Here is a 20,219-nt window from a genome sequence, read left to right as displayed (position 1 = left end):
CCGCGGTCGCCGCCATTTTGAGAGGAGGCGGTGCTGGCGGGTTGGCCGTTGTTGAGCCTCACACGGTGCCTGCTGTGGGCGGGGAGGCCATGTTGAAAGAAAGCAGTAAGGCGAACGCGTGTGGGCGGGCGGCCGCCTCAGAGTCCTATACGGGCCGCGGCTCTTCCACGTCAGGGTGGAGCGGGCGAGCGGAGCGGACGCCCCGCTATACCCTTGGGCTGCTGCAGACGCCGCGCAGCACGGCGGACAGCGCCGGCGGCTTTTCCAGCGGCGGGGTGAGGCCGGGTAGCTCCAGCGGAGAAGGCCTCGCTCCCAGCCGGGCTGCCGGTGCTAGCAGAGTGAAGCCGCCGGTTCCCGGAAGAGGAGGTGGGGTGCGGCTGTCCGGGTCTTTATCCTTCTGCCCTCTTTGCTTGGGTCGGGCTTCGAAAGAGCTGTTAGAAGTGGTGCTTATAATGGGAAGGGGGCAGCAGCATCTCTTCGTCTTAGCGACCTCTTTTTTTCGTTCAGCCCGTCAGAACAATGGTGGTCGTTCCTCACGCTTCTTTAAATAAATCTTTATTATTTTCTTTACATAAGCTTTTTAGACAGCAGTATCGGAGCTCCCTGCTGGGGTCAATAAACTGGTTTGAATTGCAACACAATATTTGCTTTACTAGAGACCTGAACCACATTCACGTGGTTATGGGTTTTGGTTTTATGTTCGGGTTTTTTTTGGTTTTGGTGTGTGTGTGTGTGTTTGTTGGTTTTTTTGGTTGTTTTTTTTTTTTTTGGCCTGGCCTTTGAAATAGTCTTAAGTGCTGTTATGCTTGATGTGTTGTAAGAATGTTGTGGTCCTACAATGCAACGCTGCTATTTGCCATCCTTTACCTAAAGCTGCTGTTAACACTAGTCTCCTGGCTCCCCGCTGAGGACAAGACCCCTCAACAGCTCCTGCATACTGAACATGTGTGCATCAAACACTTCATAAGACTTGATCCTACTATCAAAGTCTGTATCTTGGCAGGCAGAAAAAATGGTTCAATTTGTATTTTTTTTCAGTGGAAAAACTATAAAAAGAATTAACGCTTGCTGAAATGCATTCTAAAGTACATCTCCATTACACATAGATTAGGAAGAAGGTAATACGGTTTTTGGTAACATACATGATCAGTCATGAATCCTAAAAAAACCCCAAACAACAAACAAAACTTAGAATGCTAATTTGAGTATGGCATAACTTATTTTTTAAAACCAACATTTAATAAATATCTAGATGGTTTGGTTCATCTGGTCTTTAAAATTACATTTTTCCCTATGTTATGACAGATTCAGTATGTTCTAAGATAATAGCAAAGTCTCTTCTGCCAAACTTCTGAGTGAACTTATGCCAAAATCTAAGTGAACGCTATTTTTAAAAATCATCTATATGCATTGCAATGCTGATTTGTCCACTCTTTAAAAAAAAAAAAATGAAAATTACAGTCTGAAAGAATTTTTTTTTTAGCTGTTACAGTTTTGCAAGATTTAACACGCCCCCCCCAAAAAAAACCAGTACTGTAAATATTTTTGTACCAACCATGAGAAAATGTCATGCAGTTAATGGGTCATCTAAGAATAATACTGAAGTATTTTGTCTTGTAGATCAATTTTTAATGTAATAGAAGGAACCAAAACATTTGGGTTTGCATGTCTCTTAATACCTGGAATTTTGTAAGTTTTAAGTGGAAAAATGGTTTATATTTTAATTATTTTTTTTATCTTAAAAAGCAATTAGCCAAGTTAGATTAAGGATGTGATGTTGTTGTTAGTCATCTCAAGAGAACTGAAAATAAGTAAAACACTTTATTTAGTTTCAATAAATTATTTAATGATCTGAGAAAAAGAGATTTTGCAGGACTTAAGAATGTAGATAGATCTTAAGATATACGTGTAAAAGAAACTGCAGATAACAAACATGTCCCAGATTGTGGTATGATTTCTGAGAATTGAGCCCCATAAATTCAAAGGGAGATCACTCTCAAGTGGAGGAGTTTTTGAGCACGGTTCTTTGTTTTCTTGTCCTTTTTTTAAAAAGAATGCTCAGCTTTAAAAAAAAAAAAAAATCATAAATGTGTGCAGTTTCAGATACGGATTTTAAAACTGATGGGCAAATGTGAGATAGAGCTGACTTATAGCATTCTTTCATAAATCTAGAATTCACTAGAATATGAAATTATGCATTTTAAAGTGACTTCTATTGTATTTCAGTCCAACAATATAAACAAAGATTTTTTTATTGGTGCTGCAAGTAATGTCATTGTGAAAAATAACCATATCGATACAAGCTTGTTTTCAGAACAGACTGATTTTTATTTCATTTTATACTTGTACTACTTTGGAGAGCTTTTATAGAATGACATTAAAGGTTATTGCTTGGATAGCTCTATTTCTAGTAAGAAAAATAAAGTTTTCTAAGTGGTATATTTATATATTGCTTTCTGAATAAAAACTGATTCAAAGATTTTTTTTTTTTTCTTCAGTTAAATGATATACAATTTAATGTGTCTGTTTTCAAAAGTTAATTTTTTCCCCCCTCAGAATCATATTTTGGGGACAAAAGTTCTTGTGCAGAAAATACTAGCACATGGAATCTCACGAGTTCTTCTTCTGTGCGAGGCCTGAATAGCACATGTATAGGAAAAACACCCCTCTCTTCTAGTAGATCTGTTTGCAGAAGCCATACCCCTCTTATGAGATATTCAGGTAAGATTAACAGCTCTTAAAGGAAATAGTCCTACTCACATTTCTAACATTATTTTATTAAACATACTTTATTTTTTTATGTGATACAGTAAGATACTGAAATATATTCAGAACACAAAAGATAATGTGTTTTGTACTACAGAGGATGCCTGCCAATGAAAGATGCATCCACAGGGGAAAATAGTACTTTAGATACTCAGTAGATGTTTTAGTATTGCAACCTCTTGTCACTTACTTTGCATTCGTGTATAAATTATCAATATAGTTAGAATTCAGACTTTTTTCGAATTGTCCAAAATTGAATTATTTTTGTGGACATCTTGGTTTGTGTGGTGACTGGACTGAAGAGCCCGAATTTATGCACATTTCTAATCAGGGTTTCTTTTTAGGCTTGTAATGCATTGTACATCACACATCATGATGTCATTCTTAAGTTTCTTGATGCAAGTTTTATGCATTTTATTTTGGCATCTTCAAAGGTGTAGAACACTAGTTCTTCAGAAAAACACTTACACAGTAGCTCATTGGGTGTACATTTTGCTGCTTATGAACAAAGTTGTGTTACAGGGTAATGATGCCTTGTGCCATGTTATGTGTATCTGTGTGCTCTGGTAGTGCAGAAGTAATGGGATTCAAAGTTCTTCCATGGTCTGACTAATTATCAGTTCAGTCTTTAGTGTTCTTAAAGTTATTTAATGGTAATTCTCTGAAGCAACTAAATTATTTAAAAATTGATTTAAAAAAAATTGTCTGTTCCTGGTAAGAATACAAATTGGCTCACCGCTTGCTACCGAATTGAATTATTTTGCGAAATGTAAGTAACATGAAGTTTGTAATTTCCTACAGCTGTTGTGATCCACAGTTTTCTTTGTAACTACTCTAGGAATTGGGGAATCAGAGTAACTATGAGGTTGAAACCCACAGAGCAGGTTTCTCTAGACTTTCTTAACAATGAAACATACCTACATCTTCAGTTTCATTTGATTTTTTTCTTACATGTGTGTTGTTTAGCCTGGAGAAAAGGAGGCTCAGGGGGGACTTTGTTGGTCTCTACAACTACCTGAAAGGAGGTTGTAGCGAGGTGGGTGTTGGTCTCTTTTCCCAAGTAACAAGTGATAGGACAAGAGAAAACGGCCTCAAGTTGCGCCAGGGGAGGTTTAGATTGGAAATTAGGAAAAATTTCTTCACCAAAAGGGTTGTCAAGCATTGGAACAAGCTGCTCAGGGAAGTGGTTGAGCCACCATCTCTGGAGGTATTTAAAAGACCTGTAGATGTGGTGCTTAGGGACGTGGTTTAGTGGTGGACTTGGCAGTGCTAGGTTAACAGTTGGACTGATGATCTTAAAGGTCTTTTCCAACCTAAACAATTCTATGATTCTATGTTTGTGTGTATGCATCTATATATTTGTTTATGCTTGCTGTATTGTACGTGACATTCCTTGATCAATCTTTCTTTGATATGTACTAAAGACAGCGTATCCAGAATATCACATTCTGAAGAACATTGGTTGGTCACTGTATATTTTTTTTAGCGTGACAAACTGAAAAACTAACCATCTTCAAATAAAATTTGTGTAATTACCATACCTAATCTAAAATACTTATTATCATCTTCACCTTTTAGTTGCTTTTAAAAGAAGAGTTAATATTGTGATCAGCTGCTGCTAATGGGCCAGGGGTTGTTCTGAGTAGAAGATGCAGATTAACAATTACATTTTCAGCAGGCCTCAGATGAAACTTTATGTGAATGCTGTTGTTGACATCTTGTGGCCTACAGAACATAGGTAGAATAAATGAAGGTTCAGATTCGGTTCTGTGCAGCTGTTACTGTAAGTCGGCAGATGAAAAACTCTCTAAGACTCAATTTGGTGTTTTAGAAAGCAGGCATTCTTTATTGTGGCGCCGGGCGCACAGGGGATCGCTCCACCTAGTGTGCGCACCGGGCTGCTCAACTATGGGAGTTATGTACAATCAGAATATACATATTCATTAAAGTTCTAAGAAATGATTAGCATATTCATGCTATTTCTTGGAACTCATTAACATATGCAAAAGTCTTTAACGCACGCGCTCTTATGTTCATTGGTGGTCTTCCGGGGTCCTCTGGTTGTCGTCAATAGTCTTCCTCACCGTGTCCACTAATTGAACTCAGTCTTTTCACCTAGTTGCAGTAGCTGATTTCAGCATAACTTCCTTATCCATTCCACCCCTGTACACACAGCTTCAAGGATTCCTTTTATCTATCGAATGTCCAGTCTGCAGAACATTTAGTTACTTCACTTCGACAAAGAAAACCATATGTCTCCTTAGTATTTCAGTATCACAGCATCAAAGATTTTTGCTCAGGGGGCAGCCAGCTGTAGTTCTCTGATTCTGATCTTGCTCTTCCAGATTCCTGGTAGGATTAGTTTTGATTCCCTGGGGTACAAATTGAGCTTACTCAGAAGAAAATGGCAGGTTTGTTGTATTACGCCTTCTCAGCAGCGTCGTTCTATTTTGAGAATACTCTTATTCCATTGCTTTTTGAGAGCAAATTCTGTGAAGAACGAGGGAACGTAATGGTGGAAAAGAATGTAAATATCACTACGAAGCAGGTAGAGTTTATTGGTGTTTCAGACCAGTAAATATGTCTATGCTATCAAAATCCAATACTGTTTAGATGTTCTTGAAAGTGTAAATGGGGCGTGCCTTGTATATGCAAGTATTTTTCTTATTTTGAATACTTTAGACTTAATGGTTATTTAATAATGGCATCTCTTCTGAATATTTAAGTGAATTCAAGAAGAATTAAGTGACGAAACTGTTCAATTCGGCTATTGTAAGGTTTAGTTTGGCTTTCAACTGAAAGTTAAGAAGATTGAGATTATGAAGGGTTTTTCCAGTTTGTCTGAGAAGTTATACCACAGTGTATGTAGCAGCTGCTTTTAATAGTGTGGTAATAACTTGCTGAGCAATACTGAAGTTACAAGTTTGCTCATTTGAATAGCACAGTCTCACAATCTTTGGTCGCAGATTTCCAAACAAAATGCAATTAGTAGCTTCTCCAATAGAATTTGGAAGAATGTAACACCATTTTGCAAACATGAAACAAAAATTAGCTGAGATACTAAAGCACTGTATATATATTTTTGGTCTTTCATAGATTAAAAGAAGTTCAGTACACTGAATTAAAATGGTATCACCCCATTAGTTAAATGTTGTATTTAGGAAGTACTGTAACTTAGCACGTAAAAGCAATGCTTCTTAAATAGGGGAGCATAATTTGGTGTGCGGGGACTCTATTACTATTGGTTAAGTCATATTGTTGCACAGATCTGTGCTGGCAGGCACCCAGAGGGAAGTTGAGAAGAGGGTCAGCTCATTTTGTCCAACTTCTTATGCCCCCAATTCTGATTGCAGCCCCCTCATCTCTGAGACTGTCCTTCTTATTGGCTCACAGCGTAGGTTTTAGGCACCGAAACAGTAGTGCTAGAAGGCAGTTGGGTTTTAACTCAGTGCTATTTAAAGTTCAGTACTGCATGAAGTGGTGTGGGAGGAGTGAGATGAAGGAATGCGTTGAAACTGGTCTCCAGTCAACTATACTGCAATAAACGATAGTTGAACACAAAATAGCCCCATTTTTGAAATTAGCTATTTGGATCTGAATGACATGAGATTAGGAATCGTACGTCTGTAGAGTTCAGTTTAGGTATAAACATCAGGTTTATTGTAGGTCTATAGTACAATCCCAAAGTAGATTTGCTACGTTATGTTGGGCAAAGTGCTAGAGCAGCTGGGTTGGTGCTTTTATCTACATGGGAAAAGAAAGAGACTAGATAAGAAAATGAGGTTTAGGGTCTTGAGAAAGGAAGACATTAGGTGTTAAGGAGCTGTAATCTTAATTTTCACACTTAATCTTTGTAAGGTGTGTCTCGGAGAGATAGCTGGCTATTTGAAGAAGATGAGATCAGTTGAGTTTGTGATGATATTTGGGAAAATTTAAGCCAAACCAATTTTAAGATACTAGAAATGTCTTTTAAAAAAACCCACCAAAATGAAAAGCAAATGATTGGGTCTCAAGCGTACTGTAGATATATATATTTTAGAATAGTTTAATAAGTTTAGCGTAAAATCAGATGAAACATATATATATATCTCAAACTATAAAAGACATAGTTATATGTCTTTTATATAGTTTCCCCTAAGTTGACAAGATCTAAGCCACCTTGATCAGAGTTGTGCTTTTAGTGGAATATTAACTTACAGTATCTCTCTTTAATTAATACACCTGATTTTAAGTAGCGGTAATAGTTATGCATCGTTTTGAGTTTAAAATGGCAAATGTTTAATGTTTTTTGGCATGCACTAAACATCTTTTTTTGTTTAATACAGAGATAGTGACTCAGAAACTGTATTTTTACTTGCTACAGAAATGTGATTAGTTCTGACAATCTTGAATGAATGCATTCAGTCAGTCTTTTAATGTAAGAGTGTGATGTTCATACTTCGGAAAGTGTGCCTTGTCTGTATGGTGTGGCAAGTAAGGAGTTCAACAACCAGCGTTTTTAATTTTTAACTAAGTTTGGTAAATTGAAAGGGCTTTCCATGGATGTGGGAGTGTAAACACATATTTCACTTGGAATGTCAAAGTATGATTCTGTGAATGTGAAGTAGAGGCTCATAACTGAATATATGCAACTGTTTTACAGTTACATCCTCATCTGCAGTCTCTGCTCATACTGTTGGGTCGGTTATTGTAGCTGTAGTAGAAGGAAGAGGCCTTGCCAGAGGTGAAGTAGGAATGGCCAGTATTGACTTAAAAAATCCTGAGGTGGTATTATCACAATTTGCAGACAATACAACTTATGCCAAGGTATTGTTGTATATTTAATTGCTGTATCCCTTACAGGCTAATTATTGTGACTTACTTTCTTAAAAAAGCTTATGACTAATGCGAAATTAAATTTTTAGTTTGTGGAAGAAATTTCTCAAAAGTGAAATTAACAAGTTCGTGAAAATGTGCAATGTTGAAAGGACTGCTATTTTTTTTACTGTGCCTCTGATTTTAGATAGAGGAATATTTTGCAAAAGAAAAACAGCCTTTCTGCAAAAAAGTGATTGAACAATGTGGGCGTGAGATGCCTTGTTTTGAAGAGCATTGGGCAATACATGGTAGTAGAACTTGCAAATATTTTTCATCAGGCAAAACAACTTTGAGAGCAGAACTGCATAAATGTATGTGTTCAGGCGGGGATGGGGGGTAGGGTAACTGTGGGGCTGGCTTTGTATGGTTGCATAAATATTCCTTCTCACTTAGTTCAAAATGAAATTCACTCAGTTTACAGCCAAGTGTTCTGCCTAGCAACACTGCATGCTCTACATTAATTTGGAGAGTAATCTCTCTGGTTTATGCAACACCAGCATTAATAAGACATCTTATTTAACGGTTTTGTTGTAGTTACACATGCTAGCAAATAATATGGCTTGTAGTATCATTACAATATTCAAAGAAATAAAAACTAAATTTAATTAGAATAAATAGATATGACTCAGAATATAAACAGCTATCAAATCTATTTACTAAAATATATGTTGTATAATGTCATTTTTTTGATCGTTAGTGCTTTTAAAGCTTATCCTGGTCTTAACACACGTAAGTACATATTGAACCTGGCAGCTGCAGAAATACTTGTGATGCACAGTACTAAAAATCAAAATGAGTTGTGCACCTTGAAAATGTGGGTGCATGAGAAAATGTAGACATTCAGATGACGATGTGGTAACTTAAATCAATTCACTTAAAGGTTTGAAAGTGAAAAATTGATTTGCTTGTACCTACAAAAAAAAAAAATCTCGTAATCAAAATAATGGTAAGACTAGAATTCTGCAAGGAAACTTCAGATTATTTTTATGGAAATTGTTTACTAATTTTAATGGTTTCATAAAGATTACGGTTATTTCTAAGAGTAAAAGGCTTTCTTTTTAGCAAGCAGTAGCTGTGTTTATAGTTTAGAGTCTCCCCTGTTGTACTGTGTCAGGGTTAAGAACTGTATTATTGTCCCATGAAATACATCTTTCTCAAACTGAGAAGTATTTTAGCTGCCCAAATTGCTCCCCCACCCCTTTACTTTTGGTTTTGTCTTGAATTTAATGATGGAATACAATTACTTTTCTTAAGCCTTTCACACTTTGTCTTTAAATTCTGATAACATTACTCTCTTCTCTGTTACTCAGGCTTGTAACTTGATAAGTTTACATCTTCTCTAGTTGCCTGTCAGGCTGTGACCAGATTGTTCGGTATTTTCCTCCCTTATCATTCTAAAAGATGGCATTTTTATTTGTACACCTCTTCCTAATTTTCCATTTAGATTACTGAGTTCTCCATTATGTGGTCATACCTGATACTGTATTGACCATTCTAGTTTCTTACCTTAATCTCTAACACCTTTAACAATACTGTCTATCTGCTGATCAGCTGTTTTCTTACAGTGCCACTATCCGTGTTTTGCTAGTGATTGATATCAAACTTACTATATTTTTCTTGTGCACCCTTTTATTTTTGAATATTCTGTAAATTAATTAATTCAGTAAAGTTCCTCAAGGTTTGCTTTAACTGTGATGCCTCTGAAAAAACCTTCCTAATGATTATCAGATATGACGGGCAGCAACAGCTCTCCCTCCCACCCCCCAATACCCTTTAATGATTTATTGTGTGTATTTTTTTATGCTTGTTCACCTTTGCATTGTTATCTATCCCTTCTTTCACATCTTAACTTCTAAGCACTTAAAATACAGTCTGTTTCATGTTTCTCCCTTCAGAATTTGTGAATGATGATATAAATGAATATAAATGCATAATGGTGTTTGTCCTTTCTCATACAATAAACAGAGAAAAGCATATAGTGTACTTTAAATCCCTACAGCAGGTGTGTATAACATAATCAAAGCAAAGCTGGTTTAAATATGTGCATTTTGAGCCATATTGAAAAAAGTAAGACTGAGATAAATGTTATGAGGAGGTTAGAACAAAGTCTAAAACAAGTCTCAATCAAAAGATTATTAATATTCAGACCTGTTGCATTTCTTGATCTTCCAGAGCACCATTAACTTTTCACCTGCAAGTCCAGAAAGCTGCCATCATAGCCATGGAATATAGTTTTGGATATTTATCTCTTCTTTCGATGACAAACATGTTTCTGTGTTTAAATAACAGGGGATAGACACCTTTTTTTTTTTTTTTTTTTTAGTTTAGTTTCATGTATATTTATATATCTGTATCTATAGATACAGATCTATATAGATCTATCTATAGATACAGATAAATTTGACTCATTAATGTAGAAGTTAACAGAAAATTTGGTCTTTATTTATAAGACTGGAACTGTGATTTTAAAATATAAGGATTCTGTGATTCTTTATTGCTGGTTCATTATCGTGTAAAAATATTATAGATTATATATGGATTTTTATTGAATTATTTTGAATTTTTTTGTTCAGGTCATTACTAAACTCAGGATTTTAACACCACTAGAAATAATAATGTCAAACACTGCTTGTGATGCAGGGAACACAACAAAATTGTTCAGTCTGATAACAGAACATTTCAAGGCAAGCTCTTAAATTTCATTCCATATTTTAGAGTTCTTATTGATCACTTCTATATGATTGTTGATTTGAGACTTTTCCACAACTTCTAAACCCTTAAATGCAGTCAGATTTTGTGTTTTCTATGATTTTTGGACCTAATTTTACCATGGTAAAGAATAATCAAAATGCAGCTCCAATGCTGCTAGTTCTAATCCTGACAATTACAGAGATAAGTATATTACTGATTAAAGCTGAAAGTTTTGAATTTGTGGCATTGCAGTAATTTGAGCAATACGGAACCTAGGAAAGATTCATAGATGAAAAAATCAAGCATTTTCCTTTGCTCCTTCTTTGCTCTCAACCTGATAAATAGATGGGGCTAATGTATTACAGAATAGGAAAAAGAGCACTGGTAGGGTAAAAGAGGGTGAGATGAACTAGTGTATGTAATTTATGAGTAGTAAAGACTCAGAACTTCTAAAAAACTGTATTAATTACTACTTGAATTGTTTCCACGTCTACACTGCTGATGGCTTCTCCACGAGTCCTCTTCTACGTTCTGACCTCTCTCCTTTTTCTTGCATAAATCACTCATGCGTTGCACACATTCAGTTACATTGACCTGCATATCTTTATTCCCTATTTACCATTGAAGGCTTGACAATGATCCCTTGGGCTTAAACCTTGGCAAGGGAAAACTACAGTTTGAATGTGAGCATTGATGCTAGCATGAAAATAACTCTTCCCGAAAAGTCATTAATTTTAACCAAATCCGGGTTAAATTCAAAATTTGGAGTAGCTAGTTCTTGAGAGGAAAAGCAATATCCAAGAAAAAGCTTATGTTCATTTGCTCAAAAGAGTAGTATGAGCCTTTTTATATGTGCTCACTACCAGAGAGAAGGAAAGATGAGTGACAATAGTGTGGCTTGCTTGTGCTAATAAGCTAGAATGAATACTTCTGCAAAGACAGATTGCTGAATCAGTTGATAGATTTTCTTGGAAACATGTATCACTAGAAAAATAGAGAAGTCTGTCTGATGAAAAATTCTCTGTAACTTTTTAAACTATTTGCTTTTCCCCCCATCTTCACAGAATGTGGCTTTTACAACTGTCCAAAGAAAATACTTCAATGAAACAAAGGGTTTGGAATACATAGAACAATTGTGTGCATCTGAATTCAGCACAGTTTTCATGGAGGTTCAATCAAAGTATGTTTAAAAAAGGAAGAAGCATACTGTGCCCAGATAAGTTTTTAACAGCTTTTTACATACTTAGTACACAAGTCTGTGGCTTGTTCCAAAAATCAGAAAATCATAACAGAGTTGTTCTTTTATTTTGCCCTCCAGTGTTTCTGATGTATCTAGAAACAAATAGAAAGCCTGTTACAGATTTTTTTTTTTTTGAGTTTTCACAGCTTTCCACTTCCTCTTTTTCATTCTTTCCTTAAAGATACAACTTAACAGCTATGATTGTCTGTCTTTCTGGCCTCAGTAAATGTTTTTCTTGTACCAACAATTTTAAGTAGTGATACTTGGTGACCTGGGTCTTTGTTTCAAGTCGCATGTAACGGCTGAAATATGTATGTTCACAATACCAGCTATATAGTGTGGGGTGTCAAGTGTACATAGACTCAAACATTCATGAATATTTGATTTACATGCATATATGTGCACTATACGTGGGTTAGTGCATACTTAAAACATACTGCTTTTTCAGTGCTATCAATCCCAGTAGTTGTCAAGCAGAAGCGTGAATGTGATTTCTGTAGTGCACTGCTTGGTTTTGTGGTATTTAAATAGCACTATTCAACATTCATTAAAGATTGTTTCTTTCCAAGGTACTACTGTCTTGCAGCTGCTGCAGCTTTGCTAAAATATGTTGAATTTATTCAAAATTCAGTTTATGCTCCTAAATCACTCAAAGTGCGTTTCCAGGGGAGTGAGAAAACAGCTATGATAGATTCATCATCAGCACAAAATCTTGAACTAGTGGTTAATAACAGAGATTCGCGGTAAGAATACTTAAGTTTACAAATTACCCTTTTATAAAGTTGTATTTCACCAAGTTTCCTTGACGTTTGTGTCAAGAGCTGACCATTATATTTATTTCTGTATGACAGAACTTATATACCATTTGGAGCTTTAAAAAAAAAATATTGGGACAGAGAAATGCATTACAACTCAGCACAAAATTTCTAGCATAGGAAATCCTACAAGTGAATTGCAGGAAGAGATGATACATAGTCATCTTTACATTGATGTCTATGTCTTATTCAAACTTATAAATGATGTTGATGCAAAATTTCACAGATTGTGAAATGAAAAAGGCAACATTTCTGCAAGAAATTGCTTATGTTGGATTAAAATGCCTAGGTTTTGTTCATTTTACAGAAGATAAACACTCCAGGATTGAAAGGTTGTTTTGTTTTCCTTTAGCTCTAAGGAATAATGGCAAACAAAATAACTTCTGTAATGATGGTCATGTGCAATGTGGTACTTGATTGCATGGTAGTTCACCATGATGAGAACAATGCTTGGAGCACTTCCTTCACCAGGAGTTACTTGCCTTCTAGGCAGAAGAATCTGCAAGACTTACCTTCTCAAGACTGTTATACTTCTGGTTAGAAAGAGAGAGACTTTGAACTTGCACTTTGCTGCCTGCCAAGTTCTGAGATCCACCTCTGTTTAGAAGTCCACTCATCACCCTGATATAAAAAGGGGAGCCGGGAGATTCCTCACTCTTCAAGTATTACTCATAAGAGCTTTCCACTTGGAGAGTTCTCACAGAATCATAGAATGGCTTGGATTGGAAGGGACCTTTAAGGATCTAGTTCCAACCTCCCTGCTGTGGGCAGGGACATCTGTGACTAGATCAGTTGTCCTTACCCTTCTGCCACTGCTCTGTTTTTGTTTTTTTTCTTTTCTCTTTTTTTAAATTTTTGTGGGGATCACAGAGTACGCAGTTAGATCTGTTCTTCAGAAGTGGGAGGTAACTAGTTTCTTTCTGTTCATCTGCCATGATCTGCCCCCAGTTCCTTCTTGTTTGCTCCATTGCTTCATATGTAACTGCAGGAGCCAGCCACTCTAAGATTGGTACCCTCAGAGCAATATTTCTCTGAAAGCTGCTCCTAATTCCACAGATGGTTTTGAGAGGAAGGAGGTCACAGGAGGAACTTGGCAACAGTAAACTGCTTTAAGGTTCTTCTTTTTTTCTTTTTTCTTTTTTCTTTTTTTTTTTTAGCATTATTGCTGCAGAATTTTTGCTGATGCAGTGGCAAGTTTGAATGAGGCCACATACAGCTATTTCTGTTACATAGATCTTACCCCTAAAGCCTGGTTAGATATCTTTGTATCAGATATTTACAGGTAAAAGTTAATACACAGGCACACACCAGAAACACCTAAATCAAGTTCTTGTGCCAGTATTAATTCTGGAGGGTCTTGTCTCTCTTCATTTACTGTAAAGGGAAATGAGCCCTTAGTTGCTTAAAGGTAGGCAATGTGGATACTATTGCAAATGTAGAGCTCCCCGTAAGCGCCGTCATGAGTTGCATCTTACGGTAAATATGTCCTTAATAAAACTGGTTTTGAATTTCTGCCTTTTTTATTTCTCTTGTCTGTTGCTTTGTTCTTTTATACCATGGTATTTCAGGAGTTTCTGTACTACCTATCTATCTTTATACTGTTTGTTTTGTATACTTGTATTGGATTTCTTCCTATTCAAGTTCTGTTTTCAATCAATATGTTTATAGGGCCCAGTGTTTTTATTGGCCTTCTTTCAAGTCAATAGCATTGAAGGTTTCAGGTTTCTAAAACTGTTTAGGTGTGTACTAGATGTAAATATTATAGGCTGTTTATTTTAAACAGATATAGTCAACCCTTAAGTGTGAGACCCTGGGATGTGTAACATGTAAAAGCCATGAACTTGAAAATAATATTTATAAATCATACGTGTGTTGTTTGGCTCCTATATTGACTGTAAGTCAGTTCTTAAAAAAAAAAAAAAAATCAAAGCTTATTTCTCTCTTGGACTTCTAAGTATTTTAAGTCATTTGCAGAAACGTATTTTAATGAAAATGTTCTGATTAGTATTTGATCTCAGATTATAATTTGTCTCCTTTTGTAGGGTTAGTTTGTTTTTAATTAGTTCAATTGAGAGGAAAAATGTGAACTGCACCACTGTATTAGGAATGGAATACTACTATAAAAAATGAGGAAAATACCGAATACAAATGTATTTCTATACTTCGGAAAACAGTATGATGAGGGCTAACACTATATTAAATTACATTAAATTACCTGACTTCCTGAACTGCTGTAGTTCATATAATACACATGGCAAATAGGGAGGTGCTAAGCATCCCAAAATCATGCCTCAAATTTGTAGGATACTCTTACCTGAAAATGTCACTTGACATTTACCATCTTTAGTGAGTGTATTCTTCACATGTATTTTGTTTTCAAAGGAATGGTCACACGCTTTGTGGTGTCCTAAATTACACTAAAACTCCAGGTGGAAGTCGAAGACTTAGATCCAATATCCTGGAGCCACTAGTTGATGCTGAAACAATTAACACAAGACTGGACTGTGTTCAGGAATTACTCCAGGATGAGGGACTCTTTTTTGGTCTTCAAGCAGGTAGTAGTTTATTTTTTAATACATAGTATTATTTTTTTTTCAAACTTTTTTTCTAATCTATGAAAGTATGCAGTGTGATTCAGTATGTTTGAAAAGTATTTTTTTAATGATTTATCAGGTGACACATATAGTGGACACTTAATTTTTTTAAGTAATCTTTATTATGATAATGATATCTTTCTCAAGAATTTTGCTAAGAACAGTGAATTTATCTGATAAAGTGGATAGAAGTCAGGGAGCCAATAGCTTTTTCGAAGAATTTGAGTTTGTCTCTTTACCTCTGTGGCTAAATATGCACTGTTTTGGAAGTATATAAGTATACATAATGTATACATTAAAAACAAATAAAGACATTGCTGATGTAATACTTGTTGTCTGTGCATATTTTTTTTTCCCGTTGCTTCATAAAACGTAGTGGTCCAGACAAATGTAAAAAAAGAAACCAACCAGTACCAGAGTATGAGTTAATCCACCTGAAGTTGGATCATGTAATCTTAATCTTTATCACAAGAGAAATATGATTCATACTAACAAAAAGAATATTGCTGAATTGATGTATGTCCACCTGTACAATAATCACTACGTGCTTAGGTATAGTAAATATAGTTATGACAAAATAATTTAGATAGCAGTTATTTTTAACCTGATTTTTTTTTTCCCTGGTAAATAATTTGTGAAGATAGAATGAAAGAAAAAGATTAGTATAAGTACCACTAAGTAATTGTGTGCATTTAAAAAAAAAAAAAAAAAAAAGATTTTAGTACAATTTCAGTTCAATTTCTGATCTGTTTACTTTTGTTTTACAGTTATCTCAAAGTTCCTGGATACAGAACAACTACTTTCAGTTTTGGTACAAATTCCAAAGCAGGATACAGTATGTTTTGAAATACGCCTTAGATGATTAGTTGTCTGGCTATAACGTGCAATATATAAATGTGATATCTATAAATATGCATGATATGAAAAAGACTGCACCTTAAAAAGACATGGAATAATGTTATCGTAGATTGAGAGTATATCTTCTTTTACAGCAGTAGAAGATTCTCATAGGAGAATGTTAGAAAAATTTGGGTTTGCTTCAATATCACATTCAATTTATGCAAATTGACTTCCAAAAATGTTTACTTTTTCATCAATCATCACCTTTATTCTTCATAAGTGTACATTCTATTTGACAATACTAGGATGAGAGAGAGGAATTTTCTTTGCATCAGCATAAAAGGAAAAAGTGTATAACAGAAATTTACTCTCTTATTTTTGGAGGTTAATATAATTTTTGATAGCCTAAAGAAAATTAAGCATCTTTCTTACTAGAAATTAAATAATTTCTTAGTTTTCATGTAATACAAATCAATAGAAATTAGTCTTTATTGCCTGAAAAATTATTTTGAAAAAGGTTCTTAAGAAGCACTCTGACTTTGCTCAGCTGTGCTTGTAATACAGATAAACTTAAATCTGTATTCAGTTACTAAGTCAATTGTGTAAACATACAAAGCCAGAAATGGGGCTTACCTGTTAGTTTCCAAGACACAGACATTGTATGAGCTAAGTGCAGCTTTTTCACACAGGAGTTAAGTGTTTCCTCTGAACAACAACCAGCTGACAGAAAACAATATAGTTGCTTGCACAGCATAAGCAGTACCAAATGAGACAGAAAGTTCCCTTACACTGTTCTCATAAGCAGAGAACCTTATGTCTCAAGCACACAGAGATAGACATCTAGGTTATGAATAGTGTCTGGAAGTCCTGTCTGTGTCCAGTTCTCAACTTGACCCATGCTTCTCTGTTAACCTTTGAATGCAAGGAATAAGTAATGTATTGGAGAATTGGTTACTCTTAAGTTTTCTCAGGGCCCTGTCTTATGGATTAAAAGAGTGCCTTGCTCTTACTTGTTACCTTAAATCACACATCTTACAAGGTGGATCAAAATGAAATGCAGATAAAAGCATTTATTCGTAAAAGCATAACTAGACAATAAAGCTATAAATGCTTAGAACGACATAGTTTAGTTGAAAGGCAAGCAATACTTTATCTGCTTATGTTAAGGCTTCAGCAGGAAGGTATTTTATCCCTTATCCACTTGACAGTGGCAGCCATGGTTTCAGTCTGTGTCAGTGCCTTATGCCTCATGTTGCATCTATTAAGAGTGCATTCAGGAATTTGACCAACAGAGGCGGCTTCTGTCACAGATCACCTTTGTAAGAATTACTGAATATACCTTCAGAATCAAGTTCCTTAGAACCCCTCTTTCCTCCTCAGTATTTGTAGTGAATTTGCCCTTTGAAGTCTTTTAGGAGCTCGAGACAGATTTAATCTTTCACCTTGAAAATCACATGGTAATGTTTTTAATCAGGAGATAGTTGTGATTAATTAAACTAAGGTTTCTCTTCTTTCAGTGTGCCAGTGTGTCTTTGTTAGACTGGAGGTCAGCTCCTGTTCTTAACTAGTTTGTAAACAAAAATTGCTGAGGGGGGTATAAAAGCTTTTTCCCTCCTACTGACTATTAACATGTTTCAAAGAAAGCTTATTTTTTTCATCAGACCTTGCCTCGTATATCAATCTGTACATTAACACATACAATACAAATATCAAAACATGATAAATACATGTAGCTTACTACTGGATCTTGGTTGAGACCAGACATGAGAGTTAACCACAGTGAGCCTGAGATAACTGAACCTCAACATCTTTATACTAAGCATATTGTAACCATTCCATTATAAGTTATGTTTGCCTACTGTACTTGAGTAGGATATTTCTGCCAATGCTTTTGAGGCTTATGCTTGCCTGTGTTTATGCTGGTATGCCAGCATCATAGATATTTACAACTCTTTCACCTCTCAGTGTCTTCTCTGCTTAGATAAATGACTTGTCTAATGCCAGTTAAAGAAATCAGGTACACGTTCCAGCAGGACTGTAATAAATGCAGATAAATCTCTTTAATGACATACCCAAAAAGCTGAATGGTTATTGCTCCCAGCTTTCCTCGTAGAGATCTGTAATATGAATGAAAGATCAGCTGTATGACTAAAACTGTCAGGCTGGATGCCTTTATGTATACATAGGACCATGTACACCAAACTTCTAACTGCAGTGTTTTCAACCTTGACTGGCTTCAATATAGCAGAGCTTACTATTCATGCAACAGACATGTTCATTCAAGTGCGAGCTCAGTTGCTTTTATCACTTTCAGTCACTGGAAGTGAGAGTGCTATGTTCAACATGAGCATTCTCTCATCCTAAGGAGGACCATCAATTGAAAAACTTGAATGTATTACTTGAAAAATCATGTCATCAGTGAAATCAAGTACTTCCTCTTATGAAATCTGCATATATAAGCAAATTAAAGGTATCTGGACAAAAAAACCCCCAGATTTCCTTAAAAGACCCTCTTGTCTCAATCATGAAGGATCCTTAGAAGTTGGATCAACATCCAACTTTTGGTGGAAATGAGGACCACCTGCTCTGGATTACTTGGTCACCCATCTGAAGAACAAATTCAATAGATTCTGTGCCTAATGATGTTCCAGGCATGTGACGGATTGATTCCTTCTCTCACAGGGAGAAGGTACCAGTATTTTTGGTTTAAATGAATTTCCAGGAAATACAAAAGTTAGACTAGGGATGATCCACTGCCATAGCACTTAAATCTGTAGGACTTAAGTCTCTAGCACAAAACCAAAGTCAGCTGCTTCTCTGAATCGTCATGCTTTACATACCAGAGTGACTGTGGACAAATTAAGTACTGATGCTGTAAAGGATAGGCTTGCATTTTAGTCATTGATGAATCATAAAGAAGTAACATTATGTAGAAGAGTTACCAACTCTAGTTGTATTTGTTCATTTTCTCCCTTTGGCCCTAAAGTGCAGCACATACAAAGATCGACTTTTAATTAACACCAGTTCAGTTAAAGTTCCTATAAGAACTATTTTAGCAAAGGTATTCCATTACGGAATACCAACTCTTCACGTATGACCATATCTGTCCTTTTGATGTCCGATTCCATCATGGGACTTAGACCCCATATTTATTTGCGGATTATGATTCTTCCATTCATACATTTAGCATTGTTTAGTCCTATCTTCTACAGAAAACAACTTTATATAGAAGCTAAGATAAGGCAAGAGCTGCCCTCTACCACAAGAGTAAAGAGGTATTACATACAAACCAGAAAATATTTCACACGGGGTCATACTCCTATGTTCATGTTGAAAACTGACACTAGATTTTCTTCAGAACCAATGTGCTTACCTATGTTGGTTTTTTAAAATCCTCTCACACAGTGCATATGTACTGCATAGCACATGCCCTAATGCCAGCAGCAAAATTCTTTATCACAAATGTTAATGGGACATACAAAACAAGGTAGAATGCGTACGAGGACAAAATATTTTGAAGAGCAGTCATTATTGTAAGCAAAATTTTTAACCGTTTATTGGATTTTTTTTTTTCGAATTACATGGGCAGATGTTTAAGGATATAATGTTAAATTAAAGATAAGTCAACCAAATTGGGTTATGTTGTGTTTAACCGCATTTATGAAAAGGGCTGTGCTTCTTAATTATGATGCATAACGTATCTGCTTTGAAAGAGTCTGCAGGCTATGTAGAGCTTTTATAGAGCTTTATAGCTCTATAAATCTTTATTCTGTTAGTTAATCTTTATAGAAGATTAACAGAAATTTTCACAGCTTGGGTTAGCAGAGTGTTCATTATCAGTGCAGACGTGAAAATATTAGCTACTGATGGGCAAATTATAACAGTAGGCAATGTAAAATTTAGGTAAACGTTTTTTATGCAGTTATACATTGAGTTGTCAAAGTGAGCTTATAAAGTATTTTAGCAATTTTCATTAAGAGTATAAACCTGTTACAGTTAACAGTATGAGTTCTGTTAGTTCTTAAGTACTTTTTTAAACAGGCAGACATACGAACTTCTCTGATATTTGTAAAATTTTTCAACAGGTTAAAAGTGCTGAATCAAAAATAACTAATTTAATTTACCTGAAGCATACTCTAGAACTTGTGGAGCCTCTGAAAGTAAGCTGTCTTTGTCATTTTTTTTTTTATGAAGTACAGACCGTTTTGTCCTTCTTTTTATACAGTGCAGTTTGTTAGATTTCATAGAATATAGAATAGAATATCTCAAGTTGGAAGGGACCGATAAGGATCATCGAGTCCAAAAAAAAAAAAATTTACATTATATCTTGCAGAACACAATACTGCCAACATAGTCTGTTAATTCTTAAGCCAACTGAAAATATGCATTTGAGTCTAATACTCTTAAGAACTGGAT

At 35.5% G+C, this 20,219-nt stretch overlaps 1 protein-coding gene across 1 annotated transcript in view; it reads left to right on the top strand.

Moving 5' to 3' along the window:
- The first annotated feature begins 89 nt into the window (after positions 1-89).
- Positions 90-20,219, top strand: part of MSH4 (mutS homolog 4) — a 34,080-nt gene continuing 13,950 nt past the window's right edge. Inside the window, exons 1-9 of the mRNA XM_076339876.1 lie at positions 90-366; positions 2,557-2,721; positions 7,409-7,572; positions 10,197-10,307; positions 11,379-11,494; positions 12,124-12,297; positions 14,752-14,924; positions 15,731-15,798; positions 19,889-19,963. Of these exons, the coding sequence (XP_076195991.1) occupies positions 90-366; positions 2,557-2,721; positions 7,409-7,572; positions 10,197-10,307; positions 11,379-11,494; positions 12,124-12,297; positions 14,752-14,924; positions 15,731-15,798; positions 19,889-19,963 (1,323 nt within the window). The remainder of the gene's footprint in view (positions 367-2,556; positions 2,722-7,408; positions 7,573-10,196; positions 10,308-11,378; positions 11,495-12,123; positions 12,298-14,751; positions 14,925-15,730; positions 15,799-19,888; positions 19,964-20,219) is intronic.

The sequence above is a fragment of the Aptenodytes patagonicus genome, chromosome 5, assembly GCF_965638725.1.
Source record: "Aptenodytes patagonicus chromosome 5, bAptPat1.pri.cur, whole genome shotgun sequence".
Lineage (NCBI taxonomy): Eukaryota > Metazoa > Chordata > Aves > Sphenisciformes > Spheniscidae > Aptenodytes > Aptenodytes patagonicus.
Note: the sequence above shows the minus strand (reverse complement) of the source record. Positions and strands in the feature narration are given on the sequence as shown.